Raw genomic sequence first — 23,181 nt, forward strand, 5'->3', positions numbered from 1 at the left:
CTGGCTGTGTGACCTTGAAAAAGTTACTTAACTTTCTTATGCCTGCGTTTTAGTATTAGGAGAATAATGAAGATAATAGCACCTCTCTCATATTGTTGTAGCAAGGAAGGCATAAAATAATTCAGATAAAGTCCAGAACGATAATTCATTTAAACAAATAGCACTTATTGAGTATATGTGCCAAGCACAATTCTAGGGCTTCAGGATAGACAGAAGTAGTAAATAAAAACAGATAAAAGTAAAATTAAATCTGCCCTCATAAAACTTAATTATAATGAGAGTCTGGTACATAAAAGTGTGTTATGTATTATTTCTGTCACAAAGCACTTTCTCAAGACAAGCTCTGTGGTCCTAATCTAAATCGTTTCTATAATTTTATTGTAATACATGAATAATAGCCCATAAATACTCATAATGGTAATAGGCATAAAGATGCAACCCAAGATAACTGAGACATTGGAAAGGCTTTAGATATTGGGAAGGGAAAACACAAACTTGAAACAAAGTCTGCTGATAAAACTTTGAATGCATAACCCTCTTTTGCCCAGGAGAAGCACCGAGAGCGCTGCAGCACCTGCGTGACATTCTCCTGGCTTGTGCTTCTAGCCCGGGGGTGTCGAGCTCATTTTCACTGGGGGCTACATCAGCCTCCCAGTTGCTTTCAAAGGGCCGAATGTGATTTCGGGTCTGTATAAATGTAACTACTCCTTCACAGTCAAGCGAGAGCTCGGCCCTGCGGCCGGCGTGGAGGGCCAGAATCTGCCTGTGGGCCTTGTGTTCACCACCTGTGCTCTAGCCTATTGCTTAAACTGCATTGAAACACTTGAGGAAAGACTTGGAAAAGAACAAACTTTTCATTTTATAAGATGGGGTGTACAAATACCCAAGAGATTCTGAACATATTTTATTAATTCAAATGCCTCTACTGTCAACAGTCTGGGGGCTTTGATTAACCGAACGTTTAATGCAATTCATTAACGGTGTAAAATACACCTGATTAAGCCTGGGCGGCCTAGAATAGCAAGGTCCTGGGAATAGTGAATATTCACTGTTGTCTGACTTTCCCCTGCAAACGCAACAGTCTTCGCGCCAGCACAAAAGAGGGGGAACCTGAAAATTCGGGTACCGGAGAAGGTGCCCACCTTCTGTGTATACGGTTTTTGTTTTGCTTTGTTTTTTATGGTCATAAATGCCCAGGGAATACAACTGTCAAAGGAAACGCTGGATACGTGGCCTCTGTTCTCGATAGAGGGCGCTATAAAAGCCAAGTTCTCGCCAAAAGAGAAACCCCCTTTCGCACCCCAGAGCCTCAGGGGAACCTGCGATTCCATTCCCCGCAGGACTTACAAAATCATGGCCGAAAAAGCCCCGCCTCCCGGGGGGTGGGAATAGCCTACCTCCCAGGAGCTTCTCGCGATCTTTGGGACGAAGAGAGCAATACGTAACTACCGGCCACGACCCTTTAGCTCTTCGGTGATTGGTTTATTTCCAAGGCCCGCTGTGTGACTTCCTGTCCGGTTCCGGGGTTAGCACGTGTGTTTAGGCCCAGAGACTCAGTTGCGTGCTGGCCTTTGACGGCGGGTCGGAGGTGTCCTGTCACCAACCCCGGGACTCAGAGAGTGTAGCCACCGCTCTGCGGTGTGAGCGCCGTGCGGCTGCAACATGGTGAGCGTAACCGGCTTCCTGGGGGGGTGGAGAGCTGGGGCGGGGGGCGGGGGCGCGGTTTTAATGGCCCGAAGGTGCGGGGAGGCTGTTTGCGGCACAGGTTTCTGGTTATGTATGGGTCATCCTCACCAGCTCGGTCATACTTTGTCGTTTAGGGTGTGTCTTGCATGGTCAAGAGCCTCCCTGAGAACGTACATCAAAGTATTGCCCCCCCCCTTTACCCAGAAAGGCCAGAAAACTTGTGGGATATAAAACACAAATGTACCGCCCTGTGTTCACGGGGTCGAGCGAAGAGGGTGGCGTCTGCCCGTCAGTTTGCTCTGGGGAAGGGAACTTGTGGGACCCTCTGAGGTTCAGCCCAAAGGGAGGCATCTTCCTACTGGGATGATGCTTTCTCCGTTTAGCAAAGCAAGGTTGGGTAGCGAAATAAAACTGTAGAAATAAATGGTGAATCTTATTAATCTTCAGCTGTTGTGTCGCCGTCTCACATAATAGTTGATACATGAAGTGAGTACCCTACTTACTACTAATTGCCTTTCCCAGATTTCCTTGTGTCAGGCTCATTGTCATTCTGCTCCAACCTGTCGGGGACCTTCTCAGAGCACCCAATTTAAGTAACTCTTGTTTCCTTTATGTGAAATCATTTTTCTTGATGACTTGCTAGAGAAGAATAGGGGCTTGTCCAGCTTTCCAATTGCTGGGTCGCCAGCACCCATAACAAAGTCTGCTTACGGAGTAGATGCCAACAGATGTTTATTGGAGGGAGGTAAGTATAGATTTTAGAGAACATAGTTGATGCTGCTGACCCTAGAAGTGTAAGTTTTCAAAAATATGTTGATTTTTCACATAATTTACTGAAGATGCCTATGTGGACTATGATACTATTCACTGGTGTTTTGGTTCTGTTTTAACGGCTTGTTCTGATTCTGTCCTTTGAAGCCTCACAGGAAGAAAAAGCCTTTTATAGAAAAGAAGAAGGCTGTGTCTTTTCACCTGGTCCATCGGAGCCAGCGAGATCCTTTAGCAGCAGATGAGACTGCACCCCAGAGAGTTCTGTTGCCTACACAGAAAGTAGGTGCTGATCTTTAGCCAGTAAGTTTGTAGTTGGGCTTTTCACAACTTTTTTAGCTAGCTGCTATTCTCAGATAACTGATTTTCAGGGAAACAAAATTTGTGACTTAATTTTCAGCAAGTGTGCTGATGTTTACATTGTGCATATTTACTTTGAGAAAATAAATTATCTTTATTTGAGATGTTTCAATGATCAAGTCCTATAGAGTGATGGTAAATATTATATTTAATAAATATTAAATATACTTTACATTTTATATATTTTATGGTGTAATATTTTATATCCGCTCTAGTACTGCATGATGTTATTTAAGGCACAACCAAAATATTAAGTCTCTGCTTTTCCTAAGGTTGTTTCATTGCATAACCACAAACTGCATTTTGCCTTCTGGTCACTCATCTCACAAAATGTAAAACATTGAAACTCACAAGTTAGCTTTAGAAAATACCAGGAGCCTTCACAAGGTCGATTGGTGATTATCAATCAGTATATATGTTAAGTGTGGGTATTGTGAAAGGAAGTGTTGGGGAACATTGGGCCCAAAGTTTGTGATGTACGTTGAGAAGTTTCTTTGCATATAAATACAAGAAATTGTACTTAATCTTTCGGGAACCCCTAGTCTTTTTTCCTGATCTTCTAAGTACACGATTAAACAAATTGCTGCGTGTGTGTTTCTTGGCTTGAATTGTTGCACAGAAATGTCTAGTGAAAGGAGGAATAGTTTCTTTACATTTTAATTTTATGTGGCATAGTGGTTTATAAGCTCTGGGCTTCCTGAACTTGTCAAAATGTCACTGTCTCATTGGTGTCAGCCAGAATGTCCGTGTGCCGTCTGCCTCGTACTCTGAAAGCTTTACCCTTTGGAAGGTTCCTGTGCCTTAATGTGGAAGAGGTACTAGCTCCATTTTACTAATTATCCTAGATAAATGATGAAGAGAGACGAGCAGAGCAGAGGAAGTATGGAGTGTTCTTCGATGACGACTATGATTACCTGCAGCACCTGAAGGAACCATCGGGGCCCTCGGAGCTTATTCCCACTGGTACCATCAGCATACTCAACAGGAGAAATGAAAATGAAGACCCTTCAATAAATTCAGTAAGGTTTTTTAGCAATTTATGTGTGAGAGAGAGAGTGGGGGGATCCCGGCAAGTGCCCCCGGGGGGACACCATTTTAAAATCACCGTAATTGTTCGGGGCAAGAAACAGCATCAATCCGAAGGACACAGAGGCAGGCCATGCCCTCACCGAAAGTGCTGGGTGTGTGTGTGCGCATGTACAGTACAGGAGGCCCCCCCCCCATTCTCTGGTGGCAGTTGTTACAAGTGACAGCTTTTGACAAGGTTGGAACTTTGGATGGATGTGGTGATGTTAGGTAGCACTTTAATAATTTATCTTTTAAGTGCAAGTGAGAGCACGTATTTATATGAAATTAGTGTTACCAACGTGAGTTCTTTTTCTCTCCTGTTTACATTAAGGACACCCATATTGCAAGGTTTTGTTAGCTTGTTTTTATTTCATATTAGCATACATTTCTCTGTGAAACTTTTCTATCACCTGGCACTTTCTTTATTGGGTTTACTGACAAAAATGAAGAAATTTTCAAAGGAGGGAGAGGGCACCAAATTTTCCTGCTTTTCATTCTTTAATCTGTCACGGTCTAGGCATTTTTTTCCTCGGGGAAGATATGATCGTAGCTCCTTCAGTCTATAGCTTCTTGCTTAAAGGGAGTTTGAACGATTAGATTTCAGGGTATGGTCCCACGGAAAGAGGTGGTAACTGCAGCTGTTCATTCACTCACTGGCTCATAGCCCTCTTGTGAGGCTGCGCAGCCCACTGTCACATCTGTGAGCCAGCTCACCTTCTCCTTCTTCAAGGCTGTTGGAGAAATAATAGGATACTTACCTTAGCGACTTCCTTCTATAAACCATTTGGTGGGGGGGCGTCTAGTAGTGGCTCAAGTTCTTTCTCTTATGGAGAAAAGTTCTAACGTTCTTCTGGCTGACTGTTTTGACCACTACAAGATTAGCTTTTATTCCCTAAGCCATGTTGTTTGAAAGTAATCACTTACTATCTGATTGGCTTTTTAATAGCATTAGGCTCTTAAATGGACCCTTCAGTGATGTTTACCAGGAAAAGTACATGTTTAAAAACAAAATTGCCATTGGTGTTCTGCAGCACAATCCAAAAACGTAGATGAGTCCCATGTACTTTTTTTTACCTTAAAGGAATTTGTAACCAGCCATCAAAATTGAATAAAGCCGAAATCTTGAATAAGCCCTAATAGCAGAAAGTAAGGCATTGCATAAAACCAAAATGGAAATGAGCGCTGCTGGAGCAGCCCCTGATTTTCACGTGAGGGAGGCAGGGCTGCTGTGCTAGAAGGGCAGCCGGGCCAACTGAGTGTGCAGGGCTGGGCCGAGGCACGTTTACAGCCTTGCGTACGTGAAACAGTTTCTTCTTAAGTATTATTTATTCCTGTAGCATCGGTCTTATTATTCTGTGTCCTTACGTATGGTTTATCTGTTAAATAGTGACGGCTGGTAATTTAACCTACTTTTGCCCACCCCCATACATAGGAATTGCTACAACTAATAAAAAGAGTTCCACTCTTCTTTTTAGTCACTGTCTAAACTCTAATTGTGTAGATGATTCTTTGACTGTTTCTCAAGATTTGGAAACAGTCTCCAAAGGTGACTTTACAAAAACAAGATGATCCTTCCTTTTTTCAACCCCTGAATTTCAAGGATTAATAACCACAACGAATATATTTCTTAAAGACCACATATATTTTACCACAGTTTTTTAAAAAGTGATAATGTAACATACCAAAAACCATTACATTGTGCACTCTAAATGGGTGAATTGTGTGTATATGAATTATATCTAGTGGGTCTTTTTTACAAAAGTACTCTGCAGCAGAAGACCCAGTCCGTGCCACAGAGAAACTCCTTTTGGAAGCCGGAACAGCTCGCTGGGCACGTGCTGCTGTGCATGCCGTGCACGCCGTGCACTTGGTGCCCTGCTGGGGCTGCCAGTGCAGCCTGCTGACCGGGCGCCGGGGGCAGTGTGCTCTCCACTTCGTGCCTGCTCCTCGGCTGAGGACCGAGAAGATGGCGAGGTGCACGGAGACAGATAATGTGACCCTCCGTTATTAACTTTTCGGTTGAAAAGATGCAATGAAAGCATAAGGACTGGTCAGAAACTGCTAGCATCGCACTAGTCACCTCCATCTTCTCCCGGCGTCCTGCCCTGTGTGTCTGTTCACGCGGCCTTCTTGTGAGCATGGACCAGTCGTTGGTTCGGGCCGGACACACTCCATCACCACCTCACCCTAGCTAATTACACCTGCAGGGATTCCATTTCTAAGTAAGGTCACGGTCCAAGCTTCTGGCTGAGCGTGAATTTGGGGGTAACACATTTTCACCCTGCATAGTGGTTCGGAAGTACTGCTAACTAAACCTAACCGTTTGTGTCATTTCTTATTCAAGAGTACTGGAATTAAGTTGCCTTCATCAGTGTTTGCATCAGAGTTTGAGGAAGACGTTGGACTGTTAAATAAAGCAGCTCCTGTGTCAGGTGTGTTTAATTTGTTTACCCTTTCCAGTGGGCAGAGCTATGTTTTACACAGGTGGGCAAAGTATGTTTATAGTTGTGAGTGCATGAAACAGTTATTGTATTATTGTCTACCAATTATTATTTATTTGTATTGCAACTGTAAACCTACTTTTGCTGACCCCTGATGAAGTGTTGAAACAATTGAGTTGTGTTCAAATTCAGATTAGAGATCATTAGGAAGGGATGCATGTCATCAGAGTTCTTTTAATTTGTTAGCTTTTAGAAGTTCTCCCTAGAGTGTAGAAGTCCCTTTTCTCCATCTGTTCCAGACACGCTGAAAAATTACGTTTCTTGGTTGGTTGGTTTGTAGTACCAATATTGTATTTTATGCACAGAAGTCCACAGACATATTAGAGTATTTTAGAGTATTTTACTCTAAATTGCCTTGATTTTTTCTTAATGGTTAACATTTTTATTGAGATATAATTGACATATAGTATTATATTAGTTTCAGGTATACAACATAATTACTCAGTATTTGTATATATTATGAAATGATAACCACAGTGAGTCTACTTAATATCACCACCACACAGTACAGAATTTTTTTCTTGTGATGAGAACTTATTTTTCAATTATAGTTGACATATGATATATCAGTTTCAGGTATTTAACACAGTGATTGGGCATTATATAATTTACTAAGTGATCACACTGATTATCTGACACCATGAGTAATTACAATAGTATTAGACTCTCCGTGTTTCACTTGACACACCCATGACTATTCTGTAACTGCCAGTTTGTACTTCCTAATCCCTTCCCCCTTTTCACCCCCCCCCCCCCCCCCCCGACTTTCCCATCTTTCAGTTCCTAAACTTGCCGTGTTGCATTAATCTATTAATCCATTCTACAGATTTCTAAGTTGCCACTATTTGGCAGGGTCTTCGGTTAAACCAGTATAAGGCATAATCCCTGACCCAAGGAGCTGGCCATCAATTGGGAAAGATGATGATAGATGGGAGATTACGGTTATAGTGCAAATGACTAAATGGTGAAACACCAAACAGCCTTGGGGTGCTCAGGGGTATTCACCAAACTTGTGGGTTGCTAAGGGGTGAAACACAAGCTTTGGGGTGCTGAGCAAAGTGTCCTAGAGGAACTCATTCTATCATTCTAAGTCGATTTCTTAGGTGTAAGTTCAGCGGGTAGGTGAAAAAGGGTGGGCTGGTGAGGAGAGGGTGTTCTGGGTGGAGGAAACTGTGCAAAAGCAAAGCAACAAGAGTATAGGTAATTCGAGCATTTACCAAGCCCGATGTGAAGGGTAAGGATGACTGTGAAAGGAGGCTGGCCAATCAGTAGCCACATTGTGAGGGGTTTTGGAAGCCATGTCACTTTATAAGTTTGAACTTGAAACTTTCTCTTGAACTCTGTAGTTTTTATTTAAAAAAACATAGCTGAAGAAACAGGCTGCAATTTACTGAAATCTCAGTCTCAAAAGACAAAGTTTAATAGGCTACAGATTATTGAGTGACTTCTAACTGGTGAATTTAAAGTCTAGTTATTTGCTGCAGGTCAAAGCTTTGAATTTTGCCTAATAGACTATTTAACACTGTAACTCTGTAATGGAAAGGGGTTTTCCTTTTTTTATTTTCTTGCAGTCATGCATCTCTATTTCCCTCTCTAGACTGCATTTCTTAAGAGTTCTTCATTGTTCTGTGCTTTGGTATTTAATAGGTACCGCATTATGTTAAGTTAAAGGATTGATGATTTCTTGGGAATTACTACTCAGCCTCTGTTTTTCGTGTAGGACCTCGGCTGGATTTTGATCCTGACATTGTTGCAGCTCTTGATGATGATTTTGACTTTGATGATCCAGATAATCTGCTTGAAGATGATTTTATTCTTCAGGCTAATAAGCCAAGAGAAGAGGAAGCGGGAATGGATATACAGTATGTGTGGTTTGTTTCAAAGCAGGGATAACCCGATTGCTGCTTCTTTAAAAGGATAGTAACCATAGAATGTTACAGCTGAAAAGGACTTTCCAAAACTTGAGTCTGAAAGTTCTGTATTTCAGAGCAGACAGTGTGAGACTGGAATTCTTTACAAACCATCAGTAGGTGGGGCTAAAGTCCAGGATGCCTGATTGCTAGTTCATTACTTTTCCATTCGCACCAGACTGGTCAAGCAGCACAGCTGTTCCCCCTAAACGAGACTCCCTGAAACATCCTCAGATTTTATTTGTGTAAAGTCACTTGGTTCTGTTGTTTTTCAAGTTGTTTTGGCAGTTAATTGATGATCTGACTTTAGGAAATGGGAGGCCGAAGGTGGCAGTGAGTGGGAAGACGCTGCTGATGGGAAGGAGCGAGGCAGCGATGACGACGACTTTGGCTCTGCAGGCTCGTCATCGGACGAGGCTGTGTCAGCCCCAGGGAGGCCTCGTGGGGCCCTAGAAAGTCACTTGTTCTGGGAAGAGGAAACGAAAAGTCGCTTTACTGACTATTCTATGACGTCCTCAGTCATGAGGAGAAATGAGCAGCTGACCCTACACGATGAAAGATTTGAGAAGGTAAGGTCCCCAAGTAAGGGCCCCTTAATGCTTTTAATACACAATACTGGAACCCAAAGCTAGAACTTTCAGCTTTAGAAACCGCCTATAACTTTAATTAAAACAGACCACCTCTGATTTTGGGAAGAATGCAAATAAGTCAAAAGATGGCCTGTCAAAACCCCTGACTTCTCTCTTACAATGCTGACATTTTGATTCCAAACCTCTTCAGTAACAATCCCCAAGATTATGCTACTTCCTTAAGCATTAGCCTGAGCATAAACAAAATTTCATTTCTTTCCGATTTGCGTATGTGTGTGTATTTTTGCTCACCAATATATCCCAAGGCCTCAAGTATTATCTGGCATTATCTGAAGGAGTTTACACTTTGAACTGTTCAGTAAATGATTGATGGAGGGATGAATAAATGGCTTCCTAAGATAAAAATTCTAACGTCGTCACTGCATTTCATTTAGTAACAGCTTCCATTCTTCCTCAGCGAAATAGGCAAACTGGTACTGCAATAACCTCACTTCAGGGGTTACATCACCCCCTGCTTATTGCTCTTTCACAAAGCCTGACAATGTGAACAGCATTTGAAATAAACATCATCTAAAAAAAAAAGTGAAATTCGTACATTAGTTTGCATAATTAACGAATTTGAAAGCATCTGTGAAATATTCTTAGGTAAAGATTGCCGCCTGGTGTTTTGCTCCCAGGCTAAAGAGGGTACTGCCTTCACTGCCACGTTCCAGGGCAGCCTGTGTGCAGTCGGAAGTGCCGGGTGGAGTGTCTCCTGCACTATACTGCTTGGTGCCGAATCCCTCGTAATAGGTTACTGCTAGTGGTGACCTCATGGGAGGAGTAAAATTAACGTAAAAAAAATAACATTAAAGGCTGTATTTTTACTGAATGCATTCATTTTCTTGGTGTCTTTTCCCTTTATATTCAAGTTTTATGAGCAGTATGATGATGATGAAATTGGAGCTCTGGATAATGCTGAACTGGAAGGTTCCATTCAAGTCGACAGCAGTCGCTTAGAGGAAGTTCTGAATGACTACTATAAAGAGAAGGCAGAGAAGTACGTGACTTGTCCTGGCTTACCTACGTTTCTTCGTGTTCAAATAAAGGAATTGTACACATGAGTCAAAAATCTCCCAGTCAGAATGCATCTTAAGATGATGGAACATTTTTCATAGCCTTGGGCTCACATTTTGGTATTAAGAGTTCTAAAAGTGAATATAACAGTGGTGAGGAACATACAGAGAACCACTGTGTCTGGGAGTAAAGTTGGAATAACAGGGTTAGAGTGGGAAGTCCAAGGTCACATTCCACTTGAGAATGAGATGATGCTTCTAGCCTCTTTGGCCGAAGAATTCCTTGACTTCTAAGTGTATGTACTCTTAATCTTCCTGATATGCCAGGCGTTCTGAGAAGTACATATTTATGGCTTATAGAAAGATAAGAGTTATCTATCCAGCTGGATTAGTAGAAATTTCTAGCCAAGTATTTGGTGAATCAGCATCCACATTAGGTGATTTCTCTGAGAGGCTAATGAGGTGTTTACATCTGCTAGAAAGGTCTGATGTTCTGTGATCACTGTCATATGCTGACCCTGTAACAGGATAAGAGCTACATACTTGGAGTGAATTATTTGAATACTTTGAAGAGACAGATGGGCTAATGCTTTTCACAGCTTTAAAAAAGATTATGTTTTAGGAAAGCAGCTATTTTGTTTAATGTGTTATATCCTTGCAAAGATGCAGATAGATTTTTCCTTCCTGTCGCGGACTGAATGTCCAGACCTGCTGGAAGGGAGAGGCAGGGCTAGATAAAGCTGATTGGGACAGGAAGTGACAAACAGGACACTTGAGGTTGTGGATTTGTAAAAATGCTTTTGTTTCCATAGTTTTTGGAACTCTGCACTTAGTGCAGGTTGAGTAACATGCAGCATGATAACGGGCGGTGTGCTTTGATCCCCTCTTGTCTTCCTCTCCGGAAATGTCACCGAAAGCTGTGTGAGCCTGAGCACTCTTGAACCCTTCGAGGATCAGGACCTACCCACGAACGAACTGGATGGGTCTGAGGAGGAAGAGATTGTTACTGTAGTTCTTGAAGAAGGCAAGGAGAAGTGGGATTGTGAATCCATTTGTAGTAAGTATCTTAGGGTCCATTTTACTGCTGAGAATTTGACAGTAGTTTTAAAGTGTTAACAAGTACATCAGCTTGTTGAAAGGATATATATTTCCTGAAAATTTGAAAAAATATTTCTAAGTTATAAACAGTATAAAACCATTTATGACAGAGACTTCAGTGTTAATTTGAACTGTAAAAACATTAAAGCTGCCCTGGCCGGTGTGGCCCAGTGGATTGAGTGCCAACCTGTGAACCAAGGATCACTGGTTCGATTCCCAGTCAGAGCACGTGCCTGAGTTACGGCCATGTTGGGAGGCACACAAGGGGCAACCACACATTGATGTTGCTCTCCCTCTCTTTCTCCCTCCTTTCCCCTCTCTCTGAAAATAAATGAATCTAAAAAAAAAAAACTAAAGCTGGGAATATAGTAGGAACTCTTGTTGAACTGAAGGTGTACTTACTGGATACATGATTTTTTTTTAGGTACATACTCAAATTTATATAACCATCCACAGCTTATCAAGTATGAACCAAAGGTAAGTCTGACGTCCTGAGCTGTTTGGAATATGCAATGCAAGGGAGGAACGGCACAGATTATTTTCTCATAAGTGGCTTATCTCTAGTGACTACCAACACCAGTAGGAAGCCACAATAAAGTGTCAAAAGCTGTTTTTTAATAGGAACGAAGAATAACCCTAATGCCATTTTATCTTTATTTCAGCCCAAACAAATCCACATATCCTCTAAAACAGGGATACCTCTCAACGTCTTACCTAAGAAAGGATTCACAGCGAAGCAAGTTGAACGAATGCAGATGATTAATGACAGTGATCTGCCCAAGGTGTCAACGCAGCCACGCTCTAGAAATGAAAGCAGAGAAGATAAAAGAGCAAGAAAGCAAGCAATTAAAGAAGAGCGCAAGGTAGAGAAAGTACTTCTCCCAGATGGGAGATTTACAAAGAGCTGGGGGCAGGGAGGTCATGGGAATTTTATTTTATAAAATTAGACTGCATCAGTTTGAAGATGTGCATAACATGAACATATTCTTGTACAGGAACGGAGAGTAGAGAAGAAAGCTAACAGATTAGCCTTCAAACTGGAGAAGAGAAGGCAGGAAAAGGAGCTGCTGAACCTGAAGAAGAATGTTGAGGGTCTAAAGCTCTGACGGGCACTCTCAGGGCAGGCGCGTTCCCCTTCAGGCTCCCGTGCAGGGGTGGGTGGGGATCTTCAGAGACAAGGCTGATCTGCCGTTTTTACTGGCACACACTGAAAACAGTACGGGATTTGTATTTATTCAAGCAAGTTTGTAAATATTGTAATATTTTAAAATTTAATATGATAAGCTTATATTTGCTCTGAAATAAATGACTTTATGAATGTGAAATGTGTGGATAAATTAACTAAAAATGCCTTCATAATTTCAGTGGAATTGTGTTCTTCGTTTATTTGCATGGTTGTCCCAATTGCTTTTGCAGGTGTTCTCAACTATTTCTTTGAAATCACTCCTTTTCAGTAGTTAAGTGGTTTAATTTGCAATACATAGAAAAGTGGCCCATTTAAACTGATTTGGAAATGCTGATTGAGAAGAGTTTTTTCTGAGAAGTTTCCACTGGTAGGAAGCTGGTGCAAAGGTTATTTCAAAAGGCTGGTAAAACGTAGTAGGTTGTTAAGACCTAACTGCTGGATGACTTGCTTTTGGAATTTAGGGACAGCCAAGTCAGGAAACAAAAGAAATAATCAAGAAAACTTACTTGGCTGCAGTAAATACCTGGCTCATAATCAGAAATACTTCAGTTTAAACTAGAAAGTTTGTACTTTAAACATTATTTAATGCTTGGATCCATTTATACTTGATTAAAATAGCATCATTGAAAACTCCCAGCTTTTTTGATGAGTTGGGTTTTCCTTTTTTTTCTTGACACATTTTCAAGGCCAAGGCATTGACACCATCACAATTGTTTATTATTTGGTAAACTGTGACTTCCTTGAAATAGACAAGTTGTTAGTAACCCTCATTTATGTGTGCATGACTAATATGTTATCTGGACTATTCTGGAAGAGAAACCTGTGGACACTGTTGGTCTGAGTTGGGAACAGAATGGCCAGGCCAGAACCATTTTTATCAGGTGAGCGGTCATCCGTGATTCATTTGATTATGACTTTTCCAAAGTTGTTGTTATCTTCACTGTGTTACCAATTTTAAATCTAAGTAGCTACTGTAGGAGTTTTAGAAGTCGTGAAAACCAGTAGCAGTATGTGTTGTACTGACATTGATACAAAAAACTTGGCTGAGCAGCTTGTCATCACAAATGCTTTACACACCAGCGCTGTTGAATGCTGGGGCGTGTGTATTTAAATGCTAACCTGTGGAAGCAAAGGTTCAGATGATGGTTGATGATAGTTGGGAATGTATTAAAACCTAAAAGAACAGACTTATTTTGGTAGTTAACTGAAAGTTCTCAAAACCAGCAAGACTCCTGTAGATGTCGAATGTGCCCTTGACTCGGTGCTATTCGAATTTCATCTCAGGAGCTTGGAATTTCACTGCACCTTACCCAAAGGGTTCAGGTCAGCACGTCACATTTTTGCAGTTCAGAGAATGTGACTATAAGCCACGAGTCTTGGTGAAACATACTGTGGTTTAGGTTGATTATCCTCCAGATTTAAAGATCTTAACTTTATTCTGGGGAACAAATTCTTACACAATATTGTGATTTATTTCACAACATTCTGAAATATTTATGATTTGAGTCATCTATAAACAGTGATTGGGAACTTCACATAAGCTCTATGCTAAATGTTGGAAGCCTAAAGTGATAACGGGGGATTTGCCTTCAAGGACTTGAGTCATCTGAGGAGGGAGGGTGTGTGCCACGAAATGCAACTACCAGTGCCAAGTCCCTGACACAGTCATCACTGGGAACGAGGATCTGGACGCCTGCTGTTCCCCCCCCCCCCCCCCCGCCCCCGAGTGCTCTTCCTGCAAATAAGCCCCTGGAGGTTGTGCTCAGTTACTGCCTGCCCATAAACTTTTCCCTTTTCATGTGTTTAAAATGCAGTACACACATCCCTGCCTATATTCTTCATGCTCCTTCCTAGCACCTAGGGGCATCTGAGTTTTCATTCTCCCTAAAACGGTAGGGAACTTGTGGTTAGCACTTTCATCTCCGGGTCTAGAACAGTGCCTGGCTTTTGGTAAATGGTCACTAAGTAGTATATACATGAATGGGTAGTTGGGAAAGACTTTTAGGAAAAAAGTGGCTTCAACTTAGAGGAAACAATGGGAAATAGTCTTGAAACTAGCAAGGAGAAAGAAGGCCTGTCATTCCAGGTAGGGGGCAAAGTGAATTTTCTTGTTTTAAGGACTACCCATGAGCGGTATGAAATCACTTTTTCATATATTTTAGAACTATTTTACAAATCAAGTGTCCAAAACAAACCACCATGTCTGTATAAAACCTAGGATGTGTTGTTTCCACCCATCCATTGTGATGTCATCGAATCACCTCTGGTGAAGGACAGGACTGTTACCTAGCATCTTGTAACTTTAGTGTTACATTATCCATACTTAAGTACTTTTGTTGCTTCTTCTGTGTGTTGACATTACTGTTTTGTCCAGCTTGTTTGTTCCCGTTAACACAGGAGAAGATAAAAACTCTAATGGCCTCACGTTTTAACTGTGAAACTTACAGGAGGATTTATCATGAACTCCTACTATTCAAGTTAAGAAATACAACATGCAAGTCCCACGTGGGTCCATCCTCAAATTCATCCCACTCTCCTCTTTTGTACTGTATAGACTACATCACCTGTATGATATTCCTGAACACAGTCTTGTTTCGTTTTGAACAGCTAAGTGTAAATCTAGCTCTATGAAGGCAGTATTTGCCACCACTGATGAAGGCATCCTTGAAAAGATGGGCTTAATAGTCTCTGAGTCCGATTACAAGAGAGTTTACAAGAGCCCCGTGTGGAGGTGTCAGTGAGCAAGGTGACAAGTGTGTCCTAAGGCACGTAAATCACCAACCACAGTTGGAGTGGAGAGCAGGTATTTCACTGGGACTTGCTCAACCAAGTCCAGCATAGACCAATGGGAGCCAGATAGACAGGGACCCGACTGCTCTCCGATTACAAAGGCAGCGGGGATCTTGGTCGTGACAGTCTTCATCATGGGTGTCTTTGGTGCCACACCTCCAACCCTGGGCTGGCAGCTCACTGGTTACGGTGTCTGGCTGTTACCCCGGGGCGTTCCCTTCTCCCTCCGTCTTGAATTGCCTATTTGCTCACCTTGGGAAGCACGTCCTCTAGTAATTCATGAGGTAGGTTACACCGGATGTGTAACTTTTTGGAACCTTGGCATGTCTGGAAGTTCTGCCTCCATACTTGATGGATGGCATGACTAGGTATAACATTCTGGGTTGTAGATTATTTTCCCTCCGGAGTTTAAAGGGTTTGTCCCATTCCCATGTTCACAGCTTGGAACCTGAAGCTGTCTGATCCCTGATGCTTTGTATGTTACTTTTCTCCCTCTAAGTTGGTAGAACATCTAGTCTCCAGTGTTCTAAGATTTTATGATGATGTTTATTGTTGTAGATCTATTTTCATTCTTTCAACCAGGGGGCTCATGTCCTTTCACTTCTAGAAATGGTTAAAAATTATCTTATTTCCTTCCTTGTGTTTTCTCACTGTCTCTCTTGAATCCCTATCATTTGGAGTAGAACCTTCTGGACAGGTGCTCTAACTTGCTTATGTTCCGCTCCCATCTCTGTGACATCTTACTTTGCTTTCTGGGAGACCACCCTAATTTTATCTCCCAACCTCGTACTGAGGTTTTAATGTCTCCTATAAGTCTTTAATTTCCAAGAGATTTCATTTTCCTTTAAATTGCTTTTTGTCTCTTTGTTTTGGGGAGGCTTATGTGCTAGGTACTTTCCTCAGATCTTTGGAAATTCATTTCTGTCCATGATTAAGATTGGAGGGAGAAAACACTGGGAGCTCTAAATGGGCGAATAGCGTTTGATGATTTTGAGCTTCATTTGGGTGGTCTGGGTGAGCTGTTTGGGAATCTTCGCAGTGTCAGCATCTTTGCCCTGTCCTCATGGAATAGTTCTATACTCCCAAATATATAGTTATATATATTCGGCCTCGGGAGTAAGGGACTAGCCGGCAGGGCGCCGAGAGTCGAGCAGAGACAGGGAGGTGTGCGGCGTTCTCTGCTTCCAGCATCACTGTTCATGAGATTGATCACTGGATTGTATGCATACATGTATGTGTGTGTATGCACATACAACTACATATACAGTTAATCCTCCTTAATCATGGGGTCCCTATTTGCACATACGCTGACAGCACTTCCTTGATCATTCACGGACACGCGGTGAAAAGTTTGTCCTGACGTGCACGTTCCCAGCTCAGGCAGAACAAGGTGATACTCCGCCTTAGTTCCAGCTCATGCCGTAAACGAGTGGCCTTTTCACAGCCTCCTGGGAGGCACACTTTTCTTGTGTTTGCACTGTTCTCTTGGTGATTTCACTGTTTAAGATGGCCCCCAAACGCAGTGTTGAAATCACCTAGTGTTTCTCAGCCCAGGAAGCCCGGGACGTGCCTTATGGAGAGAAAAAACTGTTGGATTAGCCTCATTCAGGCTCCAGTTACGGTGTTGGCCATGAGTTCAGTGTTTCAGTGTTACTGAAAAAATCAATAACTTTACTTAAATACGGTGTATTTAAACAGCAATACATAAAACAAAGTATGTATAGATAGATCAATAACAATTTGTGACCAGAGGCTGTGCGTTTTCCTTCGGAGTCTTTCCAGTCCAGTGTCTTCTCACTTAGTGAACCAGAGACTTTCCACCAGAGATGCTGAGACTCACCCACAGTTGCCACAGCTGTAGGTATGCATACATACCTACAACTCCCTCCCCACACCTTCAGCTGGGCCTCATGTTCACTCCTGCACAGACCTCCTCTTACCCCCTCCTGGGGAGCAGACTTATGCTGGAGTTGGGGAAGGGCCATCAGCCAGCAGGCGTGCAGTGAGTGAGACCATCTGGGACTGCTCTTTTGAGGAGATTGCACCCCGCTCCTCCGTGAGTTAGCAGTCTCTTCTTCCCCTCACTGACCCTGTCTCAGTCCCGCAGGCCGTGCTGCCTTTTCAGGGCTGTGCAGGACACACCTGGGCCATTCCCAGGTCTTCCTCCTGTCTGCCTGGGAAGTGGATTTTCCTGCACATTGGTTACCATGCCCATCAGCTTTCCAGATTCCAATTTTTTTAATTGTTGTCTTTCGTCCCTGTCCTTACGTTTCTCTATGTCCTTCTGTCTGTTTACCTTAGTATTCTGGGGCTGTGGGAGCAAGCAAATATTGATGGGGTGTTCACCATGCTAACTCGTTCCTTTTCGTGTGTCATAACTCATGTTCCTGAGATAAGTTAATAAGTTGAGATCAGTACACCACCCTCTTTGCCATATGGCCTTGGAAGATGTCGAAATTGCTAATGTTTGCATGTTCTGGATTGTAAAGGATTTAAGAGTTCTTTGACTTGCTAACAAGGGAATGAGAAAACATCTTCCTTTTTCCTTCTCTCCCATGCCTTTAAAAGGAAATGTGAATTAGTAGGTGTTTTTACAAAGCATTCTTCCAGCTCAGAAAGAGAATGTCTTGTCAGAAGTAGAATTTTTTCCAATTTCATTACAGCCATAATCCTCTCCAGGCTTCTTATAAAGTTTTTGAACTGAGATCCCAAATGCTTATTTTTCACTGTTAGCGTGCTAAACAAAACTGTTGATCACTTCCAGATCACTCTCTTTTCCTCATTTTAAAACTCTCCAAGATTATAAACCAGTGTAGCAAAGTAATGGCTACTTTAAAAATCTACTAAGACTCCAATTAGAGACAGTAAAGTACAAATAGCTAAACTGATACACTTTGTTTTAGAATCTCTTCTATCCATGGGGCTTTTTTTTTTTCCAGAGTTCAGCTTTTTATTGAACATGTTACAAAAGTCGAAAAGACTGGAGCCCATGTGATCGGCAGACTCCTGACCCTCTTCTCTCTTTGCTGGGGCAGCAGTCATGCAGGGGGCCCTACCTTGCGGATGAGGCCCCCGATGTTGACATTGGCCAGAGCCTTTGCAAACAAGCCTGGGCAGAAAGGTTCAACATTTACACCAGCTGCTTTAATGAGGGCATTGATCTTAGCCTCCGTCACAGTCACCTCATTGTTGTGCAGGCTGAGGATGGAGTCTGTGCACATGAACTCCTAGCCGGAGGCCAGGCTGTGGGTGAGTGCGAGTCTCCCGATGGAGTGTGGGCCTCACCCCAGCGCAGCCCTGGCTTCCTCGGAAGGAAGGCCCCGAGCACTTAACGGGCAGCTGGGGGAAGGGGCTCAATTTTTTTTTAATCTTTTATTCTGATATTTCAAAGAGTAATGTATCTTTGCAGAAAAATTGAAAACGTAGGAAAAAGAAATACTTTTATTCTTACAACTCATAGGTGACTGCTGCATATATATCTATATATAGTATGTAGATATATAGAGAGATCTGTATACTCTTTATTTTTAAACATAATGTATCATTAACATTTTCCATGTTATTCTCCCAAGATCATTTTTAATTACTACATTCTAATTTACTGTTTGGCGACCTGTTTTCATAAAGGCCAAGAAGTGTAATTTTGACTTTGAAAGTCATAAGGTCTCTGTTGCGAGTCCTCAACTGTGCTATTGTAGTATGAAAGCAGCAGTATGTACTATATAAACAAATAAGTGGGTGTGACTCTTTACCCATAAAAATTTATTTACAAAAACATGCAGCCTCAGATATGGACCATGGGCCACAATTTGTCAACTCCTAGACATTTTTACATAATTTTGACATAATTACAGTTTACAAAGTTTCGAGATCATACAAGAGACCCTATGCACCCTTTACCCAGTTGCCCCCAAGTTACAACTTCGATAACTACAGTACACCATCAAAACCAAGAAAGACGTGTGTGTTTATACACCTATAGCATTGTATGCGCATGTGACCATTCCATCACCTGAAGGCCTTTGTCATCCTGCCATGTACAGTCACAGCCACCTCCCTCCGCCATCATCCCTCCCTCTTGGCGATCACTCCATAATTTTGTCACTTTGAGAATGTTATACGAGTGAATCATGCAGTACGTGACCTTCAGAGGCTGACTTCTTCTACTCAGCACTGAGACTCATCTAGGCTGTTGCATGTATCAACAGTTGTTCTTTCTACTGATGAGTAATATTTCAGAGTATGCACAGAACAGCTTATTCATCCTTCAAAGGGTGTTTTGGTTATTTCAAAGAATTCTTTTAAGGTTCTAGTGTTCATCCATTGCTTGCAATTTAGGTCAAACACTGTAGACCTAATTAGTCTCCGTGTTTGGTCCAACTGACTTAGGCAGGTTTTCCCTTCTTGTAATCAAGCTTCCAACTGAATGTCATTCAGAATGTGGTGATCCATGTATTTTAGTTGTTCAACTGAATCATGTGGTACCTGTCATTATTTTAAACTCGCTGAACTCTTTAAAACTTGCTGATTTAAGTCAAAGGCTATTGTTTCTCCAGGGACTTCTCGTTTGCTTTGCTGGTTGGTAGTGACATATACAGGGTCCAGCACAAATAAGGCCCCTTTTGTATTACAGAATCATAAGCATGTAATTCTGTAACATAATAATATCACACCGAAGCACACCATATGACATTTTAGGTGAAATGGTCGAATTAAAACTATAAATTATCACACCCATGTTATTATCCTACCAAACACACTCAAGCAGGTGTTACTTCTGCTAGACCCTGTGTCTATGGTGACAGTCTAATAGTCTTAATACTTGTATCATGTTCAAGTGTCAGTGTTACCACTTATTACCTGTGGTCTCAGACAAGCCACCTAGCCTTGAACCTGTTTTCTTATCTAATAATAATAATTATTACTAAATACCAACCCTGTCTCCTAAGATCAGCAGTGATTAGCAAATGCGATTACATAGGAAAAACATTTGGGGAACAGGAAACCAGTCTAAAATGTTAAAGTAATATTTATACAAGTAACCCTTCATTAGTGTTTTAGACAAAGCAGCAGTTTTATAGCTGGAATGAGTAGTTTTCATTAACAGTACGTATGCAGAGGAGTGGGATATCTTTGCTAAAAAAAGAATAAAATAAAATAAGATCCTGTTTTACAGAGCTGGAAGGCCAGGAGAACAGAGAGGGTGAGTGTGTTTCTGTGTGCTGTAATGGATAACCTGTGTCGCAAATACAATACCATCTGGCAGATGCGAGAAGAAATCATTTAAATCAACATCGTGTGTAATGAGCTACCATCTGATTCCTGTTAATCAGGCCTCCCTTTTTTAAACGGTCTTCCCCTGGTTTCCATGACCCTGTTCTCCCCTGCTTCTCCTTCTGGCTTATCATCATCCTCTTCTTGGCCCTGACACGCGGAGCCCCCTCGGGATCATCCCCGCACTTCTCTTTCCATGACCTCTTCTCTGGCAGCATCGTGCCTTTACATCACTCTCCAAACAAAGCCCCCATCTGTGTCTCTAGCCCTGACCTCCCTCCTCTCCATCCTGCTGGCTGGCTGACTCCTTTGCAAACTCAGTATTTCCAAAGCTGAGGTCATGTTTCTAACTAAGATGGCCCCATTTCTCAAATGCTCCCTTTCTACCTACAGCCCGACCATCTTCTCGGTCTCGGGCGTTCTCTCTCTGCCACCACCCAGCTCCCCCTGAATCTGCCAGGCCGTCCATTCTTTGACCGCAGCGACTTCCGTTTCCTCCTTCTTTTCCATGGCAGGCCGACATCTTTAGCTTTTTAACTAAAATCCTATCTTTCCTTCCCACCAACCGTTCATCGCGCCTCCCTCCTGTCACATGAATCTTCTATAGTTCACGTTCTTCCCACTCAGTGGTTTTTTCTCAGTCCTCACCTGAGCATAGGATTATTGATTTGAGAGAGAGAGAAATTGCTTAACCTCCCTTATGTGCCCCAGCTGGGGATTGAACCCACAGCCTAAGTATGTGCCCTGACCAGGAATCAGACCTGCAGCCTTTTGGTGTTCGGGACAACAACCAACTGAGCCACCTGGCTAGGGTCCTATTCAATGTTCTTGATCGCTCCCCTTGTTTGTAGAAAAAAAGCCCAGATTTTTATTCTAGTGCAAAATCTTCTCCATGATCAAACTGCTTTTTAAATCTTTATTTACTCAACTCCAGATGAACAGAAAGGAAGTAATACAAAGCGAACTCTTTTTTTCTTTCAGAATTCCATAATATTTTCCTTTTCTCGTGACACTTTTCTAACTTCACTTAATTTATGTGCATACTTTCCTTTTCAATGCTGGACCCACGTATGGTTTCTCTCAATATCCCCACAGAGCTGCATGTAGCAGATATTTATTGGATGAATGATTGGTCCTGTGGTAGAAACTCAACTCTTCTTTGGCCCGTGCATGCAGCAAATATTTACTGAGCACTTTACTGCATGCAGGTCAGGTAACTCTGAGGCGCTGGGGCATCGTGGGCACCGTCTCAGCCTTTTTTCCTTTTGCATTGAGTTTATTCTTCATTTAACTTTTTAAAATTCTTCTATGGCTAAATATTAAAATAAAAACAGTACCTAGTAGTAATCATACATATTATTATTATAATCCTTTGCTCATTGACCACTATGTACCAAAATACCAGTAGTAACTATTATTCGCTGCCCCATCAGGAGGTCAGACCCCGAACCTGACCCCTGGAATGATGTTCATCATTCTCATATGCTGCTTCGTGGTAATGGCCCCTCTTTCCTGACTCCAGTGGAAGTCTACTGGTCCTGTTCTGCAGCAGTGTGACTCAGTTGGCTGGAGTGTTGACCTGGACACCAAAAGGTGGTGGGTGTGATTCCCAGTCAGTGCACATACCTAGGTTGATGGTTCAATCCCCAGTTAGGGTACGTATGTGAGGCAACCAACCAATGTTTTTCCCTCTCTCATCAATAATAACATATCCTCAGGTGAGGACTGAAAAAGGAAGTCCACCAGTTCTACTTGGTCCATTTCATCTCTCTCCTACTTCCTTCTTTATAAGCAGGGTTGTTTTTTTTTTTCCAGCAAAGAGAGCTAATTGGGAGAGAGAAAGCCATTCCCAGGAAAGTTGACCTTGAAGTTCATGATTAGGCAACCTCTTCCTGTGATCTCTGATAAATGGGCATGCCCTTCATTAAGCAAGCACGCACACACACCTTCTGTTCTAGTAGCAACACCCAGGATACCATCGCCACTGGGTTATTCATGACTTCACAGTAAGGGATTGACTTTATACTTAGGGCTAAAGCAAAGCTACCGGGCACTTTGTTTGAGACTATATTACATGTTAAACAGTTATAACTATATACTGGGTGCCTGTAGGATATGGAATTTACCTGTTTAGTGAAGTGAGAGAAAAACACAGGTGAGTTTACAGAGGATCTTTCTGAGAGAAGAGAGGAGTTGTTGGGGAGGGGGGGAAAAAAGAGTAAGGATATCAAGCTATTGAGGTCTCCAGTTAGTTATTTCTTCTCAGGCAGGCAATTCCATGAAACTAACATAATGTGCTCTTGGATCTTGTACAGATGGCAATCAGGAATTATTTCCCTGTGAAGTCTGTGGAAGACGCTTTGCAGCAGATGTTCTGGTAAACATAAAGACATTTTGTAGATGTGTTTCATTGGAGTTAAATGAACTGTCAAGTCAGTGAGGAGGCCGCAGTGGCAAAGATTAAAGACAGATGTGGAGGGGAAGCAAGGGAAGAGCTGCCCATGACCTACGGCTGGCAGGCCAGGAGGACACCAAGGCTGTTCCATGCTGCCCCGTGCGAAGAGGAGCTCCTAAAACCTGGTCCTCAAACTGAAAGAATGCCAGATGAAAGCCTCTTGGCACAGCTGGTTGTCTCTTGAGAGCTTTTGGCTCTTTCGCCTTTTCTATAAGCATCAGAAATCCAAATTTTGAGGCCAAAGCACCAGGGAAATTAGCTAGTCAAGAGGAATGAACATTGAATTTAGAGCATCTGGAAACTTGGCTTTTAGCCTCAAATTTGTCACTAATTCTGACAAGTCCTTTAACCTCCCTCTGTTTCCTGCTTTGCCACGTATACAGACAAAACCCTCCAATTTCAGGGGGTTTGTGTAATTGGGACAAAATGGATGTGAGGCC

At 42.3% G+C, this 23,181-nt stretch overlaps 2 protein-coding genes across 2 annotated transcripts in view; both read left to right on the forward strand.

The window, feature by feature from the left end:
- The first annotated feature begins 1,512 nt into the window (after positions 1 to 1,512).
- Positions 1,513 to 12,377, forward strand: LTV1 (LTV1 ribosome biogenesis factor). Its single transcript, XM_037144937.2, has 11 exons — positions 1,513 to 1,665; positions 2,605 to 2,736; positions 3,660 to 3,833; positions 6,227 to 6,314; positions 8,104 to 8,245; positions 8,604 to 8,862; positions 9,795 to 9,922; positions 10,856 to 10,995; positions 11,461 to 11,513; positions 11,699 to 11,899; positions 12,032 to 12,377. The coding sequence occupies exons 1-11, from the start codon at positions 1,663 to 1,665 to the stop codon at positions 12,140 to 12,142; spliced, it is 1,431 nt and encodes a 476-aa protein (XP_037000832.2). The 5' UTR covers positions 1,513 to 1,662; the 3' UTR covers positions 12,143 to 12,377.
- A 698-nt stretch (positions 12,378 to 13,075) lies between these two features.
- The window catches only part of ZC2HC1B (zinc finger C2HC-type containing 1B), a 34,190-nt gene continuing 24,084 nt past the window's right edge, over positions 13,076 to 23,181 (forward strand). Inside the window, exons 1-2 of the mRNA XM_037144969.2 lie at positions 13,076 to 13,103; positions 22,602 to 22,663. Coding sequence (XP_037000864.1) covers positions 13,076 to 13,103; positions 22,602 to 22,663 — 90 coding nt within the window. The remainder of the gene's footprint in view (positions 13,104 to 22,601; positions 22,664 to 23,181) is intronic.

Source organism: Artibeus jamaicensis, unplaced genomic scaffold (genome assembly GCF_021234435.1).
Source record: "Artibeus jamaicensis isolate MK-2021 breed Jamaican fruit bat unplaced genomic scaffold, CSHL_Jam_final contig_3176, whole genome shotgun sequence".
Classification (NCBI taxonomy): domain Eukaryota; kingdom Metazoa; phylum Chordata; class Mammalia; order Chiroptera; family Phyllostomidae; genus Artibeus; species Artibeus jamaicensis.